Genomic DNA, 21,346 nt, shown 5'->3' on the forward strand with positions numbered 1-21,346 from the left:
TTCATGTCATGTGAAGACATTTTCACTTTATTCTACAAGCAATAAGAAGCTAATGAAGACTTCTGGGTTGGGCAGCCATAATTACTTTGCTTTAGAAAGCTCATTCCAGGCAAGATGATAGAAGAGAGTGGAGACTCTGAAAATGGGAAATTCCATTTAGCAGCTACTATGACAGGGTAGGTGACATTCAACTACCCAACTAGAGCATCATGAATGAAAAGAATTGGATTGAAGACACTCTGCAGTAGTAAAAATTGCCATGAACTTGACCATGTACTAGACACAGGGGTGAAGGCAAGAAAGGAAGCAAAGATGACCAATTTTGAGGTTCCTGATGGTCTTGAAGACTAGATCAGTGTCACTACCTAAGATGGACACTCCTATACAACATAGGATGCGGTAAGGGAATAATGAATTCAGTTTGAGGCATTCTGAATGCCTCCTCATCCCTTGTCCATTCTTTGTTAAGACCTCAGAAAAATGTTTAAAAAAGCAATGTCTTAAAGAAACTTTGAGACAGATAAGAGGCCCTCTAATGATCTTAAGGACATGCATCCCAGGTCCTTTCCATTCAAGAACAGGGATTACACTAATCTGAAGGGTGTTGTCGTACAGCAGCCCACAGGGAGCTCAAGGCAGAGAAGAGCTTATCTTGGTAAGATCTGAGAGCATGGCTTTTGTCTAACGCTGTGAACCCTAATAAGATTCATAGGCAAACCACACATTCTGAAAAAGAAGTGTACTAGCCAGAACACGGTCTAAAAGGGACCCAGCACTGCAAGATGAAAAGCCTTTGAGCCCCCAAACATCTATAAGTAGGAAGCAGGCTGAGGCTACTATAATATAGTTTTTGTTTTCTAGATAACATGAAGGTTTGACATCTTAAAAACCCTTTCTGTCTGGAGATGCTGCCCCATCAGGGCTAGCCACCTCTTAGAGATAACAAAGGATTCAACCAGGAGCATGCCTTTGATATGCAAACTAACCAATTCAGAGCCATACCTCCTCTATCTGCCCCTTAATCATCCTAGGACCAGGGATCAGGCAAGCAGGCACCACTCTTAAAGCTTAGAGTCCACCAGAATTATTCAAACTGGCCTGAAACAATTCTCCCTGCCCTGGCTCTCTCATTCCCAAGGAAATCCCAGTAAGGTTTCTGGCCTCTTGTGGTCTGTGCTTTTCTGTCTTCTGCCTACCTGCCCAAAACGTGGTACTTCCTCTTGATCCAGATCCATCTAGGATCTGTGAGTATAGTAACCCTTGAGTGTGTTTTGTCTTTCCTGTGTCTCCTCTTGGAGCTGCACCTGAGTGATCATCACCTAAAAGAACACAGAACACTGAGAAAAGTCCTTAGCTGCAGACACAAGCCATATTTTATGGAAAAAAAAAAGGATAATTTAGGGGGGCAAAACCAGGAGCCCATAGGGTAGAACCAAGAATGGTAGAGAATCATTCCCAGACAGTAGGACTGAGCCTATTCATGTGCCAGGCTGGATCTCAGAACTGCTGATGCACTAGTGGCTGCTGCTTCCCCCTTTCTAAATGGAAATGTCTACCTCAGAGAGAAGGCCAAGGAGACATGACAGCTAAATGTGATAGGAGATTCCAGACTGGATCCCAGACTAGGAAAAAGTCAATGTTTAAGTATTACCAATTTTTAAAAGGGGGCATCTATAGTGGTCACCCTGCATCTATAGCAGTCACCCTACATCTATTCCAGCATTATATGGTAGTGGAGGGTTGGCAGTGCGGAGTCAGATAATTTGTTTCTATAGTTCACCTCTTCACGTCAGGAGGAGCAAGACTCAAGTGGCTGTACCCAAGGAACTGCCTTAGAAAAACCTCATCTGTACCTACACCTGACTTAGAGGATGAGACCCTGGCCCCTAAGCTTGAGCCTGCTGCCATAATAGATGAGACTTTTTTGAAGGAGGACGATTTCAGGTGAGGACGAGTGTATTTTTCACATCAATAGTTTGTGAACAGGGGCAGCCCGGGTGGTTTAGGTGTTTAGCACTGCCTTCAGCCCAGGGCATGATCCTGGGGACCCTGGATCAAGTCCCACGTCGGGCTCCCTGCATGGAGCCTGCTTCTCCCTCTGCCTGTGTCTCTGCCTCTCTCTCTCTCTCTCTCTCTCTGTGTCTCTCATGAATAAATAAATAAAATCTTAAAAAAAAATAGTTTGTGAACAGAAAGCACACCATAGGGGCACCTATCAGTTAAGCGGTCAACTCTTGGTTTCAGCTCAGGTCATGATCTCAAGGTTGTGAGATCAAGCCTTGTGTCTGGCTCTGCGCTCAGTGCAGAATCTGCTTGGGATTCTCTCTTCCCTCTCCCTTTCTCTCTCTCTCTCTCTCTCTCAAATAAATTTTAAAAAGAAAAGAAGAAAGCAGACTGTAACGGTTTCAAAACATATTCATGAAGTCTTTGACAATCCTTCCACCAAGAAGTAGTCTAATTCTGCTCCCCTTGAACCTAGTCAGGGCTTAGTCACTAACTCTCTTCTAACAGACAAAATATAGTAGAAGTGACTTCTGAGGCTAGATTATAAAACACAACTCTGCTTTTACCTGGCTCTCTCTTGGGATGCTCCCAGGCAAAATCCCCTGCCCTGAACTCCAACTAAGCTCCCAGATGAGAACAGCCAGCAATAACTTCTAAACATGGCCAGAGGAAACTCTGAAGTGACGCAGTCTCACTACTGACTGACTGCTTGGCCACCCTGTGACCAAAATTTACATGAAAGATACTAACCTCCTAGCTGAGCCCAGTCAATCCCCAGGACAATGAGAGATAATGACAAAGAAGTATTGCTGCTTGAAGCCACTGCATTTTGGGGCAGTTTTTTTTACTCAGCAACAGATGCCTAAAACAATATGCCACAGGCAATTGGAAACAGGGACTCCAAAAAATTAAGCAACTTTTCCCAAGTTCCCATAGCTGGTAGGGGAACATAGCCAAGATTTCAATAAAAATCAGCCTGAATCCAACATTTTCTTTCTATAACAACAGACATGTCAATAAAAGTAATTTCTGCTAGCCTGCATTGAAGGCTGTCTCCAAGCAGGTACTTTTTGGAGCACTTTATGTGGAGGAGGAACTCGCTGAAAGCTTACCCTGGTGTCATGAGGTAGGTACTATTATTAGCCCCATCTTATAGGTGGGGAACCGGAGCCAAAAAGAGGTTAATTAATTTGCCCAAAGTTATACAGCTAGTAAGTCACAGAGCCAGGATTCAAAGTCGGCTCTGGAGCATGCTGTCTTAACTGTGATGCAATAAGCAGTTGAAACTTCAGAACAGAAACCATTCACTGAGAACCAAGGACAGCCCCTTAGGAACTGTACCCCTTCCCAAGATGGTCCAGAGAAGAGCTAATGATGGAACGACAGAAGAAGGAAGTGCGACAGGAAGGAACCAAACCCCGCACTCACAGCATCACCGGACAAACCCATGGCAGGATCCACAGAGCGGATTCCATCTTTAAGGGTGAATGGGTCCACAGCCATCCAGCCATGAGCCGTTCCCCAGACTCACAGGTGTCAGTCACAAACTCTTCCACAGAAAGGAATCTCTGACCCATAGAATAGAGAGTAGTACCCACAGAGGATTGCCCTCAGAGACCTGGGGCCCGAGCAGCACTATTGTCCATTTCTACTTTCCTCTTACAGTGATGGCATGAGTGTTGGGGGCGTTAAGAGTGTCTGGGGGGCTCAGTCAGTTACTCCCCTGACTTCGGCTCAGGTCATGATCTCAGGGTCCGGGATAGAGCCCCGAGTTTGGATGGGGTGGGGAGACTCCCTGCCTCCCTGCTCAGCGGGGAGTCTGCTTCTCCCTCTGCCCCTCCCCCTGCTCTCTCTCTCCCTCAAATAAATAAAATCTTAAAAAAAAACAAAAACCAATGACGACATGCACCCCTCCTCTGAAATGACTAGGCTATTATTTAACTTGAGAGATGAGGAAAGTAAGCTTGCATACTCAGTTTAAAAAAATATGGTTTGGGAGCGTGACCTATTGAAGACCATCAATCTCTATGACCTTTTTATCCACTTGATGTGATTCCTTCACATAAGGAATCTAAAACAATGCCTTTAATCCTCATGCTGTACAACAAGCTCCAGGCCTAAGGCTCATTCACCCAGAGGCCCTGAGGCTGTGACATCACACAGAAGAAGCCAGGAGCCCACATGCAGTGTGGGGCAAAGTAGAAGCTGCAGGGGTTGTGGGGGCGGGGGGGGGGGTAATAACTGGCAGACGGGAAAACAATATTCCCAAGGGAACTAGTCTCAGCTCCTGCTCGCATTCACCCTCTCGGTTAGATGAGCGCAGACCATGCACAGTAGAAACCTACTCAGATAATTTGCATAATGAGAAACAAAGACAGGAAGCTCCCTCCTAATCTGGGGGCCATCTGTGTGCCTCCCTTCAATGTACAAGTTAGATTCTTTCCCAGTAGCCCAGCCTTGGAGGTGCCATCTGAAAGGATTACTACTGGTACTTGGCCAAGACAATTTCACATACATGTCACTAGGAGGCCCCGTGAATGTTACTAGCTGTTTTGGAGAAAGTGTTCCCTTTTGCAAATGAAACCTGTAAGTATGGGAGAGGCTTTCTTGGAAAAAAACAAAAAAACAAAAAAAACAGAACTAGACCTGAGAGGAACTCGGCCAGATTTGTCATATGTCACTCTAATCTCATAGGTCCCTCTCACAAGCCTTGTTCATTATCTTTCCACTAGGTCCATCAGACCTAAAGTCCAAGAAAGAGTTGGAAAGTTTGCACTAGAAACTTCTGGAAACTTCTCTTGTTCTTGGGAATAGGTGCTGAGGATCAGCTATTACAATGATGACAAAAGCAAGTATAACAGCAGACCTAAGTAGAGAGTACAGAGGGGTAAGGTTGGAGAGTTGGAACCCCAAGTAAGAGGTTCTCAAACGTAAAGCCACATGAATAGACTATGAAAAGGAAACCAGGGCAGCCCCGGTGGCGCAGCGGTTTGGCGCCGTCTGCAGCCCAGGGTGTGATCCTGGAGACCCAGGATCGAGTCCCACGTCGGGCTCCCTGCATGGAGCCTGCTTCTCCTTCTGCCTGTGTCTCTCTGCCTCTCTCTCTCTCTCTGTGTTGCTAATAAATAAATAAAATCTTTAAAAAAAAAAAAAAAAAGAAACCAACTAAGAGTAAGCAGCACACAGGCTGCCTTTGGAAGCCCCCGTGTCTTTTGAAAGAGACTCTTCACTTATGGGCCTTAGCTTTACTCTATGATAGCTGGATCACATTGTGGTCTGAGACTTGTTCCTTCCTTTTTAAAAAATTCTTCTTTTTATTATTTTGTTCCCTGAAATCCAATCAACCAATAACAATACTAGGAAAGTTGCACTGGATGCAGGCTTGCTGTTCTTTTTTGCATTCAGAGACAGGAAGCCATACATGATAGATCTACTTAATTTACTTGTTCCATCCCAAATGGTAAATAAACCTTCCTCTCCAAAACCATACAAAATTCCTCCAAAACAGAGTCATCAGTTGAGCAGTGTTTGCAAAATTCATCACTGGCCTAAGGAACTGTAGAGGGATACCTGTACTGAGATTATACTTATGGCCACAGGCATCAGTGGAAGGGATTGACTTGAGGAAGCTGGGTGTCACAGCCTTGTGCAAAGTGGCAGCTGGTAGTCCTTAGGCACTCGGAGCTAGAAGAGAAACTCCTCCTGAGAGCCACCCCCAACCCTTACCTAATACATTAGCCAAGCAGATATAAAAGAAAATGCCTCATTTTAAGGATATGGTAAAGAATGAATGCCAAAGAGAGACATGAAGAAACACTGGGTTCCCTCTTTCCTTACCCTTTTAGGAAACAAATATGATATAAGAACTAGTCCTAGCCTCCAGAAGCCCCCAAGCTGTCTACTAGGGCAAAGAGATACAACAACAGCTAATTGGTGGCCTCAGCTTACTACAAATGACACCTGGTCATACCTCTTACCTCTCAAGGTATTCAGCCTGAAACATGAACAGGTAAAGTAACCAAGTCCAAGTGGACACCTCAGTGAAAAACCCGAATGGGGAACATCCAAAAAGCTCCTCTGGCAAGTGAAACTGGAGAACTTTTTGCAGATTGCCAACTAACCAAAAGACAGAAAGGAAACACAAGCCAAAATATTAACATGTGTGAGGAAAACCACCTAATCATAATTCTACAACTTGAGAAGAGTTACCCGCAAAATGCTACAAACTATCAAGGAAAAAAAAACTGAACGAAAACATAACAGAGAAGCCAAATTCTGCCCTTTCTCAAAATGTCTGAGGATACTTTCTATGATTGCTCTATTCCCTTAGTCTGGGCTGTCATTTGAGGAACCTTGAGTCTAGGGCAAAAGTGGTCAGTAGAAAAAGCAAAAGGACCCACTCACCCCCTTCTTTCTTGGCAATAGCCACCAACCAAATATTTATTCTATCATATATTAAGATACTGCCCCCAAAGATCTTACTATCAGGTGAAGGAAATAAGATACTGACCCATCAAAAGGTAATTAACAATGCTTGGCATTAAATAATAAGTGTCATATACATGGTACAGGCCATAAATACTAAAACTGTAAGAATAAGAAAATAATGGGAGAATATGAGTTTAGGGACATGCAGCCAGCCCAGGATCTGAGGGTTAACAATACCTGACAAATATTTAGAGGAAGAAGCCAAAGCGAGGAGTAGTCCCACAAATATTTAAGGAGCAAAGATTCATACTTTCTTCAGGTTCCACATGTCAATCAATTAGGTACAATTAAAATTAAGCCCCACAAACTCCAAAAAGGCCACCTGTTACATGCCCACACCTCTACCCCTCTGACCCTGTTCAGCCACTAGATCCACACCAACCCAGTATAGAAACAAGGAAAGAGTATGAATGAAGCAGTGTGAATCTCTCCCCAGCGCTGGAAACCCCTAAATCAAAGCAGGATGAGTCAGAAACCTGCTTTCTTTGGGGGAGGGGAGGTAAGGAAAAAGACACTTTCCACCAATTTCCAGGGACTTTGAGCAGCTCCTCCTAATAACAGATGAGACTGTGATAGTTAAAAAGCATGCCTGGCAGGACTTCAGATCTTGGACTCTTGAGTGACCCCACAAGCATGCTGAGATTTGGAAAAGGGACACTTTGGAGTATGGATCATAGTCTTTCCATTTGTGAAACTGAGAAAAGCAGTACCTATCTGTGAGATTCTTGGAATATTGACAAACAGAGACCCATGGATACATCAAGACTGACAGCCTACTAGGGACCTCCACAGGATCAGCATTCATACCCTGAACTCACATAAACTTCCCTACACTGAATCTATATATATAACCCACTCTCTTCTCACCACCTCCGCCAGCCCAGGTCAGGGACTCTCAGCTGAAATAAACAGGAACACCTGGGTTAAAATATAGTGGGTGGGGACACCTGGGGGGTGTTCAGCGGTTGAGCGTCTGCCTTCGGCTCAGGGAGTGATCCCACAGTCCTGAGATTGACTCCCACATTGGGCTTCTCCCTCTGCCTATGTCTCTGCCTCTCTCTCTCTCTCTCTCTCTCTGTCTCTTATGAATAAATAGATAAAATCTTTTATAAAAAATAGTGGCTAGTGAAATTTGCCCCTTTGCCTGCCTGTATAGTCCCCTTCTAGAACTTAAAATCTTCACTTACTAGCCTTCCTGCTCACATTGGTCTAATAAGATTTTGTTAATAATTAACTTTTCTTAAACATTTATTACTGGGTGCGTGTTAATCATTCTACATGTATTATCTCATTTAATACTAACAGCTATTCTATTAAGTGCTATCATTATCCCCATTTTATAGGAAACTAAGACACAAGCAATAATTGACCCAATTATCACCTGGCTAGAAAATGCAGAAGATGGTTTCCAAACTCAGGTCCATATTGCTGTGGAGCCCAAATTCTTAGTCATTACACCATACAAAAAATCTTCAGCTAACTTTGTAATTAATAGTGAAAGTCTGAGGGGCACCTGGGTAACTCAGTGGTTGAACATCTGCCTTCAGCTCAGGTTGTGATCCCGGGGTCCTGGGATCGAGTCCTGCATTGGGCACCCCCCAGGAAGCCTGCTTCTCCCTCTGCCTATGTCTCTGTCTCTCTCTCTGTGTCTCTCACAAATAGATAAAAATAAATTTAAAAATAATAAAAAAATAGCAAAAGTCCAAATGCTTTCCACCATGATAGAACAAGGTTGTTTGTCCTCATTGCTCTATTCAACATTGTCCCTGGCAGCCCTAGCCAGTGCAATAAGGAAAGAAAAAGAAATAAAGACAGATTAAAAAGGAAAAAGTAAAACTGTCTTTTTTTCACTGACAACTTAGTCATGTACATAGAGAAAGGAATCCGAAGAAACCTATGCAAATTACTAGAACTAATAAGCGAATTTATTAAGGTCACAGGATACAAAGCCAATATTTTACAAATTATCTTTCTATATGCTAGCAATTAATCACTGGAAAACAAAAAAAATACCCTTAACAGTAGCATCCAGAAAACATGAAATACTTAGGGATAAATTTAACACAGTATGTGGAAGACTCATTCACTGATAACTACAAAACATTACTGAATAGCTTTTTTAACATAAGCCTTCAAATACTACTTGTATAATTACAAATAAAGTCAACAGCCTAGCATTCATGACAGTTGAAAATATTACCATCTCCGACCTCTCCAGACTCCTCATCCAGTTCTTTCTTTCATTCTGGTTATTTTGTATACTATAAGCATACCCCTCTACTAAAGAAAATGCTGCTCTCTCCTTTAATTTAATCAGTCCCTCTCAGTCTATCCCTATACCATCTGTACCTCAACTATCTCTGAATATTAGAATCCCATCTCAAACTACTTCTCCAAGAAACTTTGTTTACTCCTCTAAGATCTTCTTTTTCGCTAAGATGATTCCTCTACTCCCCAAAGCACTATGCTAGTATATCTTATGGCATTTACTGTACTCTGGACTAAAGTGCTGCTCTATCTTTGTCCTTCTAGACTGTAAACCACTTGATGACAGGGATTGTGTCTGATACAACTACCCTGAAGTACCTAGTTCTTTATTTTTTTGAGATTTTATTTATTTATTAATGAGAGAGAGAGAGAGAAAGGCAGAGACACGGGCAGAGGGAGAAGCAGACTCCACGCAGGGAGCCTGATGTGGGACTCCATCCTGGATCTCCAGGATCACGCCCTGGGCCGAAGGCAGGAGCTAAACCGCTGAGCCACCCGGGCTGCCCTCCTCTCACTCACTTCTGAGGACTGTTAGCTCAGTTCGGCTTCTGTTAGTTGGACCAATATCAAGATCGAGACGAAGTAAAACATCCTAGCCCAAAGGACAAAGATAGATCCTCAGTCTGAATAAACAGATCAGGGAGGGAAGAGGAGGGGTAAGCCAATGTCATCAGCACAAGGCAGGAAATCTATGAAAAAGCAAAGGAGAACCATTAAAGATTCTGTTTCTGAAGACAGAATAAAAAGCAACCTGAACATCACATTTTGGGGGAGGGAGTTTTCTAGTAGAATATAGAAACCTCTAGGATAGATTCCCCACCACTCTGGAGATCTACAAGGCTAAAAGCAGTATTAACCACCTACCTCCAGCCCACCCCAGGAGGCAAGCAGCACAATCAGGTCCTGAACAGGGACAAAGGGAGGAGGTAACAGGCTCTGTCCCAGAGAAGGTCCCTGGAGAGGCTACTTGGATCTCACTATAAGCACAGAATGGGAAGGGAATGCTGCTGCAGAATGGAGTTCAGATGCCACACTTGACCGGACTCAACTAGCCAGAGAAAGAAGGTTCTTTAACTTAACCCCGTTTCATAATTACCAAAAAATATTACAGCTGATTAACAGTGGATGCTCTCCATCAATGTGAATCTCGGTCTTTTGACCCCAGATTGCAAAAGCTTTGCAGCTCTTTGCCGAGTACAGGATGTCCTCTTGCATGTCATTGTAATGCCTTGTAATCATCCTCCAGGTTTGCTACAGGTCCCATATAGCACGTGGAGCTCCAAGCACACCAAGATTCACTTGGGTGCATTGCTGTTTTTAAAGGAGTCTAGGGGATCCCTAGGTGGCTCTGCGGTTTAGCGCCTGTCTTCAGCCGGGGATGTGATCCTGGGGTCCCGGGATCTAGTCTCACGTCGGGCTCCCTGCATGGATCCTGCTTCTCCCTCTGCCTGTGTCTCTGCCTCTCTCTTTCTCTGTGTCTCTCATGAATAAATAAATAAAATCGTTTTTAAAAAAAGGAGTCTAATTTCACAAACTTGTCATAAGCTAGCACTTCCACAGTCAATTCACCTACCTTCCCCAGTTTTCTAAAGAGTTCGCTATATGTCTCTTGAAATTCATAAACTGACCTTATTTCTATGTGCTAATTCCAATAAGTGAGTGGGAAGAGAAGGTTAATTACTAGAAACAAGTAAGACAAAAATCCCCCATTTCAAACACATGCCTTCCAAACTCAAAACCTGGAGGGAAAACTATTTTATTTTTGGTTCAAATTATATTACCACCACTTCAGACCTTCAAAAGACCCCAGAACAAGTGGTTAAAAGACAGCACAGGGGACATTGATACCATCGTTCCTTTTCCAAATCAAGGTGCAAAATTGCCAGATGCCACTAAGCCACCAGGATTTAGAGGGTTAGAACCTTCCACCATTTCCATTTCCATATTTGCTTTTTTTCCCAAGTATTCAAGTGGCAATTTCCTGATACTCTGAAATTTTAACACCGCTTTCAAATCGGTTACCTTAAAGGTACTTCAAAGTAGTATTCAAGTGGATAATTCCTCCTAGAATTGTACCAGCAGTATAGGAATATGGTCAAAATCAAACTCTTCATCAGCAACTGGAGTCTTTGTCTTGACTTCTAAATGAAAAATCAAAGCAATCCCGCACTGTGGGGTTTTCTCTTTCCACATATGGAATCATATGATTTTTCACGTGGATTCTGTTGTGAGATTATCAAGAGTGTGAAACAGTAGGAATTGCTGTAAGGGCAGATCTGCTGCCCTGAAGCTCAGTGACAAATCCTTCCATCTATTCAATGATTCCAGTTACGACTCATCACAAAATCCACTGTCACAGAAAACTTCTTAATGGCAAAGTATCTGAAAACAACTTGGTATTTTTATTCCTGACCCTAGGGTTCTATTTGTGAAGTGGGGGTAGTGATTAAGATCTTGAGTTAGGTTAAAAAATCAAGTATATATATATATATATGTTATATATATATATTTCTATATATATATAACATACACATATATGTAATATATACGTGTATATTTTATATATAATATATACACATATATTGTGTGTATATATATATATATATATATATATATATATATTACTTGGGAAGAATTTACCATAAAATTGACTTAGTGGCAAAATTAACATTTTCCATCTGTTAAGAGAAAAACATAAAGACTACTCTAACAAACATTTTGCTTTTAGAAAAGTACACATTTAAGAATATGTTCTTTTTCAATTGCCTTAGGGATAGATAGCTGAGGACAGGGCTAAGAGGGAGACTTTGGACCACATATTCATATGCACTTTCTGGATTGAGGTATATAAATATAATTTTATAAAGGGGGAAGAAACAATGCATTTGCTATTGGGAAATAAGACGAGGGGCCCCTGGGTGGCTCAGTGGTTGAGTCTTTGGCTCAGGTCGTGATCCCGGGATCCGGAATCAAGTCCCACATCTGGCTCATGGCAGGAAGCCTGCTCTCTCTCTGCCTATGTCTCTGCCTCTCTCTGTGTGTCTCTCATGAATAAATAAATAAATCTTAAAAAAAAAAAAAAAAAGAGAAAATAAGATGAAAATGTCCTAGATAATAAAAGATGGAAAATAGGATTGGGACCAAGAAGTTAGTCACCTTAGTCACCTACTTAGTTCATATACCACCCTCTCTAGCTCCCAAAATATTTGTTAATTCAAACTGATAGTTGTTTTATTTTTATTTTTGTTTTGAGAGTGAGGGAGGGGTAATCTACTCTCAAAAAAAAACAAAAAACAAAAAAGGGTGGGTCCTCTTCAGCAAGACCTTTATTCTCCTCTACTCAAATCCCATTAACACTAATCAGCACAATGATGAAGCGCATTGTGGTTAAGTACTCTAGTTGATAACCATCCTTTGGAAAAAAGGTTCCCATAGCGACAGGTAAAGGCAATCATCAAATAGTTTTTCAGAACAAGACTTGGTGTCACAGATGAAAGAGTTAAGATTGTTTTAGCATTAGTCTGGAGCCTTGCTTTTTCAACTTCACTTTACTTTATCCACTCAAAAGACACTTAGGAGAGTCTCTGTATACACCAGGCACAGTACCAACATCAGGGGCCAGGAGAGGTAGGAAAAGGACCTCAAAGATAAGATATGGTTTCCACCCCCCAAGAACTTCAATCTGCTGAGGAAAGCAGCTACTAATGACATTATGATGGTAATTCTACCCCTCAATCTATAACCAAGGCTTGTCCTCCCCACTAGGAATGGTCAGTTTCTAGACTAGTTTCACTTTCCCATCTTCAAGCTGCAGCACAGCTGGGTTTCCAGCTGACTAGAGAAGAAAAGATTCTTTAAATAAACAGCATTTTAAAAATATGCAGTCGCTTTTGCTATACTCAATTTTTGTGAACCACCTTTCTCTAATACGTGAATCTAGTTGTCAAATTAATTAAAAACTATCCTAAAGAAGGTAAAGTCCCCCTGGAATACACCTTTTCCATCTTTAACAACAAAGGATACTATACATTGGAAGAAAACTGAAATCAGAAAGTACCAAAGGAAGAATGATTTTTTTTTACGCTATCTGCTGTGTCTATGCAACAAAGAGACAGCTTAAAACCATATATATAGGAAAGCAGCAAGATAGGGTGTGATTATACCAAAATATATGCGACCATTGTTAAAAATGCAGGACTAAAAAAAAAAAAATTGCAGGACTATTTGCAGAACAGGATGCTTTTATAGCATTGTACCGAGTTGCTAATCCCTAAGCCTCCTTTCTAACTCTTTTTCCTCTCCCTGCTACAGAAGGCACATAAAACACCTCCCTGAATGCAAGCTTCTTAGAAATGCAAAGATTTTACTCAACTCTTTACCACCAGAGGTAGTAATTTTGGATGAATGATACACATGAGATCTATAAAAATACCCCTCTGGCAGATATTGCTATTCCAGCCAGACTTCACAGGCTTCAAATCAATATTACACAGTGGCAGTGAAATTAGCCATTCATAAGGACTTTCCAGAAAGGGTCTGGTATGACCCTTCATTGATGCTACTGAGGCATGTGCTAACTTTTAAGCTCAATATCCCTTCATATGATGCATTGGCCCAAAGTCCTGGCCCACCAAAATACACACCTTTCTAGATGATCTCCCTAGGAACCACAGCTCAGACACATTCAGAGCTAAAACTGGCTAAACAAAGTAACAATTCAACCACAGTTGCTCAATATAACAGGCATGATGACAGTTTCTGAGTGCCAGTTTCCCTATTTTGCAATGGGCAAATCTGCTCCAAGGAGAAAATGTTCCCAATGACCCTGTGGCCCAGAGGGCTTTCTTTAGAGATAGAAAACAGAAAATGAATTTGTTAGTTATTTCCTGCTGAGCACAAGGAAGGTGTTGTGGTTAGTTAGGATGATTTGTTTCCTTATTTAATATACTATCACCAGTGCATATTTTCCTTAACCCCATAGTAAAAAATAAGAAAATGCAGTTTATGCTCTGGCATCTAGTCACCAGTTCCATAAATTTCCTCTTACAAGTATGTCCTTTAATTTCTAATCCCCTTATATAAAACGCCCCCTCCCAAACTGACACAGATCTATATGCTATCAACTCAAACCCAAATTGTTTGCATTCTCAAGTGTTTACTTCAAGACTCACTCCTGCTCCTTGGCAATTTGCAGGGTGGGAGGGCCTTCTCTTTAGCAGGGATTGCAGTATTTGCCGAGAACTCTGCTACTACACATGCTACTTCAATAAAATACGGTGATCGTAACCTGAAAGCACACAACAGTATTTCTGACCTCCAAATTGTTCATGATCTCTACATTCAACTCTCAAACTCTCACCAAAACAAACAAGGTATAATTGCTAAAGAGGGAAGGGGAGAAGGAGGAGGAGGAAGACAAGGGATTATCTGACAAAGACCATTGGGTCTCAGTGGACCAGACCAGGGATTATGTGGTGATGTGTACCATGCATGTTCAGTCAGGAGCAACACACTGAAAACCAAAACAGAAGCTGTCCTTGGACAAGGCTCAATAAATGTTTTTACTATCTATTGCCCACTGCACAATACAGTTCCACAGCTCCCCTCAGGATCTCAGATAAAATCCTTTACAAAATAAAAAATTAGAAATTCCTAACTGGTCCTGACTTGTTGTCAGAAAACACTTAAGAGCACGAAATCAACATTAAAGAGCAGTCAACAGGATTCCTCAGAACAACGCCAGAGAGAGAAATTGCTGTTACCACCAAAGTTTTCCCCTCCTTATTAAGATACTTCACGATTCTTCTGATTGAAATGGCCACAGTTTAACATAGTGCCCAGATACACTGCCACCACTACCTGAAAATTTGTCTCTTGAAGGACAGGGGCGGGGGATGGGGTCAGAGGAGGAAAGCTTCAAAAAGTCAAAGGCATTGATCTAAAAAGATGAGGGCAGCAAAACTTCCTATGAGCTGTTCCACATTCTTTGCTTCTCAAAGCCTATCTAGAACCCCTTGGTAAACTGGTAAACATGCCAACTTCGACAACAGTTCAGGACATCTATCATAATTCAGTGACCACACAGCTCAGAGTCACACAGCAAGCACCAAAATCAGCCTTAGTTGGGACAAAAGGAATAGCCACAAGACAAGCTAGCACCAAATACTCCAGTATGAGGACGATGTGGTTTGAAATTTCTCACTGAAAAATAAGTACTGGGTTCAGAGATGAGAAACAAAAGCCCGTAAGCTGATATGTCTTTGACTTTGGACAGGCGAGACCTCCACTCCTGACTACGGAGGTCCAGGGACTTCAGTGTTTTGTTTCTGATCACCTGCATTCCTGGGCTGCGCCCAACATCAGAAGGCTGAGAGATGCAGTCAACACATCCTGCCAGTAAGATGTCAGAGCTCGAACTTACAGCATTCAGCAGAAGTTGTTACTCTATGTCATTGTCATCACGATCAACGGATCTAGTAAAATCTCTCAGAAAACAGCCGAAAGATGGGTCTGCTCCCTTGTCCTAGAGGTTAAGAGAAGGCTGTGCTCACCGCCTCGCACAGATAGGCAATCACGGTGAAGAAAACCCCCGAGCCACACGGAGGACGAAAACAGTAGCAGAAAAAGTCCAACTCTGCCTGCGCCAGCGGTGTGGATGAGCAGAACCCGGAGCCCGGGAGAGGCAGGAGGGGGCGGGGGCACCATTCCCTGGGAGAACTTGTGAGCGGAGGCCTTCACCGTCTGAGAGTCTGGCCAGCTGCTCCTGCAGACCCTGGCCAGCCGGAATGAGGCAGGCTCGTGGGAGCTGGGCAGGCGAGGCCTCCGAGGGTCACTCCTGACTCACCGAGCCTCGGGCCAGCACCACCCGGACTTCTCCGTTTTTCCTGCCGCTACTGGGCTATGATGGCAGCTTTCCAGCTCCACATGCCATACATCAGCCGCAGATCGCTGCTGGCACAAGCCAGCGCCTTCCCCCGCCCCCCACCCCTGGCACACTTTGAGCCTGATCCTCCTTCTCCCCGACCCCAACCCCCTCACCCACCCGGGCCAGGCGCCCTGCCCAGGGGCGGCCCCACCCCCCAGCAGCCGGGCGCTGCCAGGCCTGGGCACCTGCAGCACCTCCCCGCCCCACCCCCATTTTCCACCACCTCGCCCCTCCCCCCTTTCCCTAGCAGAGGGAGGGGGCGACTCACCGCAGTCAGTGCACAGGATCTTGCCCACCTCTTTCTTGAGGTTTTTGCCGTTCGTGTCGATGGGGGCAAAGGCCGTCTTAAAGACTAAGGGCTGCTCCGTGGGCTCCAGGAAAAAGATGTAGCGCTGGTTCCTTTCGAGCGGCGCACAGGAGCCCACGCTGATCACCTGCTCGCGCTGCAGCCCCCCGCTCCGGAGCGGCCACTTGTCCAGCACCTTCACCAGCGCCACCCGACCCGAGGCGGGCGGCTCGCGGGTGCTGTTGGAGCCGGAGCCGCCGGCCGGGGCCAGCCCCTGTACCTTGCCCTCCACCACCACGGGCGCCTTGTATGCCTGGTCCTGCACCGACTTGAGGCTAGGCGAGTAGCAAGCGAGCGACACACCGAAGAGCAGCATGGAGAAGCCGGGGGCCGGGTCGTGCCTCATGCCGCCGGCGGCTGCGGCTCGAGAGCGGGCGGCGGCTCTCCGGGCTGCGGGGCTGCGGGGCTGCGGCTGCTGCGGCGGCCGCGGCTCTGGGGGCGCAGCGGGACGGGAGATGCTGCTGTTGCTGCTGCTCCTGCTGCTGCTGCCGCCGCCGCCGCTGCTGCTGCTGCTGCTCCTCTCGCTGCTGCTGCTGCTGCTGCTGCTGCTCCTCTCGCTGCTGCCGCTGCTGCTGCTGCTGTCGCTGTAGCTGCTGCACCGAGCCTTCTCCAGTGGCGGCGGCGGCAGCGCTGAGCAGCAAACCTGCCGCATCTGGCCAGGCCATTTGGGGGGCTCCGCCGCTCCGCCGCCGCCGCCTTGGGAGGGGAAACAGAGCCCGCTAGAAAACCGGAAACAGCGTAACGTTAGCGCCTCGTAGCCCTCCGCCGGCAGCCGGGGGAGGCGGCCCAGCCAGGGCAGGGGACAGGCGGCGAGCCGGCCGCGATGCGCAGCGCGGAGCCGCGCGACGCTCCCACCCTGCGCGCCAGGACCTGGAGGAGGATGCGGAGAATAGGACGCCCGCCCACTTGCTCTCTCGCGCCCCCTCTACCCCCGAACCGAGTGAGGAGCGCCGCTTCTGCAGGGGGAGCTCGAGACTGCACTGCTTTAGCGCCCGGTTTCTCGGCCCGCAGGGGCGCGGGAGGGATCGTTCTACCTTTGCTCCTGCGATTTATGGGCAGGACAGTGGGAGAGTACGTGGGGAGAGGGCGGAGTAGAGAAAAAGAATTCTGGCACTGTCCTATGAACGTGGGAGTGGGACACAGGGCGTGCCCCTGCCTTCGGCCAGCGGCTGGAACAGCCAGGGAGATTACCACCTCCTCGGTTGTCCCCTTCCCCGGGAGGACCCCAGAGGCCCGCCCCTCATCGAGCCCACGTGTTCGGTCCTGCCACCGCCTAGTGAGCTCTAGGGATTCAAGTGGAGGTGAAGAAGGATTCCGGTCCCGTCATTTTGGAAAGAGTTAGGGCGACGTGCAGTCTTGTCTCGGCATTGGGGACACCTAACTGAGCGTGGTGGCTGCAGCGGGTCCAGTCCCCGAGAGTCTTCTGGGCTTTCTGCACCGGCCAGGCAGGACCAGGCTACATGCTGTACAACCTCATCTTTTAAAAAGCTGTTCCCGTGGGAAGTGGGGGCTTCTTGGGGGCCAGCTCCAGAGCCAGAGCCTGTCAGGGCCAGAGGCTTCTCCGTAGGAAATGGTTGCCTTTTTAAAAGTCTGGTCCTTGCGAGGGGCAGGAAAGTTTGATCCACTGGAGCCAACGTCTGATTTTAAGAAGCAAATCCATCATCCATTCTCCTCCTGTCAGCTCTAGGGAGTTTTCAATTCCCAGAGTATATCCTTGAAGGATGTGGAGCTCAGGAATTCCACTCAGGTCTTGGAAAGTTTTATCCCTGCCTGGGCCCTGCAGGAAATGGGCCCAGGGATGTCTGGCTCAGGCTTAGACCGCTATTCTGGAAAGGAAGGACACAGCTAGACCTTTCTGCTGGCTAAGAGACACCTCAAACTTAATTTAATATCCAAAGCCAACAGCATCGTTTCTCCCACCCATTCCAAATGTCCTATACTTGTTAATGGCAGCATTTGATACTTGGCCACCTGATCCATTCCAATAAGTCTCTTAGTCTCCTCTCATTCTGTTTTAGCCAATCAATCACCAAGTCTCTCTGCTGTACCTTTTAAAAAGTCTCCAGCATATCTAGCTCCTCTCCAACTCTGTTGTGAATGCCTTAGGTCTGAGTGTTCATCATCTCCCACCTGGACTACTGCAAAGCCTCCTAACTAGTTCCCCCACTGCCTGCCTCATCAGCCTCTTCCAGTCCTACCACTGTCAGAGTCATCCTTCTAAAAATAAAATGTAAATATGAGTTGGCTATGCCACTGCTCTCAGGAGTCAAGTCCAAACTCTTCAGCATGACTCTTCATGGGCTCCGTCTACCTAACCAGCTCCGTACTCTGGGAGCCAACCCTCTACCCTAGAAATTCAGCACAATGTGCTGTTTTGTGCTGTGCTTCTGCATATAGTGTCTCTTGTATCCAAAAGCCTCACCTCAGCCTTGCGCATCTGGAAAGTGATTCTTACCCCAAGGCCCAGCTCAGCATTATACCTCATGCCTCCCTTCCTTACATCCACCTCCATCCCAAGCAATGATGTATGTGACATGATGGAATTAATCCCTTTCTCTTTCTTGTAGCCATGTGCCTCATACATATTACTATTATGGCACTAACCTATACTAAAAGTAGCTGTTAGTAAGTCTGCATTAGAGCCATCAGACTAGGCACCTTAATGGCAGGACTATGTCCTTTTGGTCTTCGGAGCCCATTATATCCAAATGGATATCAGGCACAGTGCCTGGCATAAAGTAAAGATCAGCAAATTTTCAGTGAAGAAAGGAGGGAAGGAAGAAAAGAATCAAAAATCATCTTTCTTGGTGCACCTAGGTGGCTCAGTGGTTGAGTGTCTGCTTTGGCTCAGGTCGTGATCCCGGGTTCCTGGGATTAAGTCCCACATCGGGCTCCCTGTGTGGAGCCTGCTTCTCCTTCTGCCTGTGTCTCTGCCTCTTTCTGTGTGTCTCTCATGAATAAATAAATAAAATCTTTTTTTTTTAAATATCCCTCTTTTTTCATCCCCCTTAAAGGCATCAGGCCAATTTTGTTGGTCCCTTCCACATCCACCTTTCCATTTTCATAGATCACTATCTTCTACATCACAGAACATCACTGTGAGGAATAGTGCTAACTTCACCCCCTCATTTTCCAATGGAGCAAACAGTCCTAGGGAGGAAGAGGGACTTAGTCCCCCATTTCTGACAACAGAGTAGTGGTGAAGGGCTTGGCTCTGGAAGTCAAGCAGAGCTGGGTTTCAAACCAATTGTGTAACTTAGTAACTTTGGAACAAGCCTGTTTTTCTCCCTAGGTCTTAGTTTCCTCACCTGTATAATAGAGGTAACAGTAGGGTCTACCTCATAAAGCCGGGTTTTGCTCATGTCCTTAATATCCAGTTAATAAATATCCAATGAATGGCTCCTCTGTGCCAATCCCAGAGACATGGCACTGCTGCTGGATATGCTGCAGGGAGCCAAACCAACACTGGCCTTGCTCATAAAGCCCATATGGTTGAGAAGACAACAGTAAACAAGTAGACAAATAGGTAACTAATTAGGTAAAGCAGTTCATCTCCTGAAGGAAATAAACAGGATGAAATGATAGGGACTGATGGAAAGGGGAGAGGGCAGGTGTACTCGGATCGAAGAAAACTTCTCTGAGGAGATAACATTTAAAACTGAGCTGAGGTAAAAAAGTAAAAAAAAAAAAAAAATAATAAAAAAATAAAAAATTAAAAAAATAAAATTAAAAAAAAAAAAAAAAAAACTGAGCTGAGGGCAGCCCCGGTGGCTCAGTGGTTTAGCGCCACCTTCAGCCCAGGGCATGATCCTGGAGACCCCGGATCGAGTCCCGCGTCGGGCTCCCTGCGTGGAGCCTGCTTCTCCCTCTGCCTGTGTCTCTGCCCCTCTCTCTCTCTGTCTCTAATAAATAAATAAAATCTTTTTAAAAAAGAAAAAAAACTGAGCTGAGAAGAATTTGAAGGGTGTAGATTATGTGAGGTTACAAGTATAAAGTGCTTAGAACAATGCTTGATACAGAGTAGGGGCCAAAATTAATGTTGAATATCACCGATAACTTTCTTCTACCAGTGGTTCCCCATCTTAGCATTGAGAATCTCTAAGCGACATGTAGTTAATGTATGTTTGGACTTTCTGTATATTAATAAATACAATCTAACTTTTCAATAGTAGATGGCACTGTGATGAATAAAAATACCCATTCTCTCTTTTTTTCACATATCCAGTTGAAAGTGTAAGACATTGTTAAGTATGAAGAACAGTGGAAAGATCTGCTATCGTTTTGTCTTTTGGTAAAGGACATATATGCAAGTATTTATAAAGCATAGATTACCTTTGAAAGGACACAGCAGAAATTGAAACAACAGTTGGCTCTGGGAAGGGCACTGCGTGGCAGAGTAGAGTGCAAGTTCTATTCCCTTTTGTACCTTGTGAATTTTCTATCAGGCTACTATACTATACTACCTACTCAAAAAACATATTTGAGAGGATCCTCTAACTTCTTACCATTGCTAAATTTTTACTATGTAGGTTGTCAGTCAAAAGCTACTTAAGGGGCAGCCTGGGTGGCTCAGCGGTTTAGCGCCGCCTTCAGCCCAGGGCCTGATCCTGGAGACCTGGGATTGAGTCCCACGTTGGGCTCCCTGAGTGGAGCCTGCTTTTCCCTCTGCCTGTGTCTCTGCCTCTCTCTCTCTGTGTCTCTCATGAATAAATAAATAAATCTTTTTTAAAAAGAATTCCTGCTCCTACCTCTGCCTCTCTTTCTGTGTCTCTTGTGAATAAATAACTAAAATCTTTAAAAAAAATTTTTTAAGCTACTTAAAATAGAACTGTTATTTTATGGGATTCCTTGAAATTATTTTTGCCTTCAAATTAGATTCTCATGCTAAAAAGAGTTGGGAATTAGTGTATTAAAATTTTACCCTCTTTAGAATGCAAGTTAAGTTTTGAGAACCCAACAGACTACTAGAATTCCTGTGCTCACAGAAGGGGGGACTTAGGCAAAGATTTCTAAGGAGAAGAGAAATACCTGTCCAGGCTTTCTCCCAGGGTGTGATGTATATGAGGATAAGCTTCCAGAATTAATCTCAAGCATTTTGTGTGGAAAAATACAGTATTTGGTTTCCTAGGACAGCCCAATTCTATATTGGCTCTTTCCTGGGGATCAAAGTGAATTAGTACATATGTTTTAGAAAATAAATCTTGATATTCTGAACCTGCTAACTATTCATCATAATTCAGTAATTGATAGTAAAAATAATAATAGCCACATTTATTAATGGCCTATTGTTTGTTGGGAGCTTCATGTTTATATTT

The 21,346-nt window shown here is 44.7% G+C and overlaps 1 protein-coding gene across 5 annotated transcripts in view; it reads right to left on the reverse strand.

Moving 5' to 3' along the window:
• NRG2 (neuregulin 2) overlaps positions 1 to 21,346 on the reverse strand; it is a 243,112-nt gene that overhangs the window by 162,072 nt on the left and 59,694 nt on the right. For all 5 annotated transcript variants that reach the window (XM_049101755.1, XM_035713846.2, XM_035713844.2 and 2 more), the window contains one exon: positions 15,954 to 16,750. In XM_049101755.1, the coding sequence (XP_048957712.1) occupies positions 15,954 to 16,683 (730 nt within the window). In that variant the 5' untranslated portion in view covers positions 16,684 to 16,750. The remainder of the gene's footprint in view (positions 1 to 15,953; positions 16,751 to 21,346) is intronic.

Source organism: Canis lupus, chromosome 2 (genome assembly GCF_003254725.2).
Source record: "Canis lupus dingo isolate Sandy chromosome 2, ASM325472v2, whole genome shotgun sequence".
In the NCBI taxonomy this organism is placed as follows: domain Eukaryota; kingdom Metazoa; phylum Chordata; class Mammalia; order Carnivora; family Canidae; genus Canis; species Canis lupus.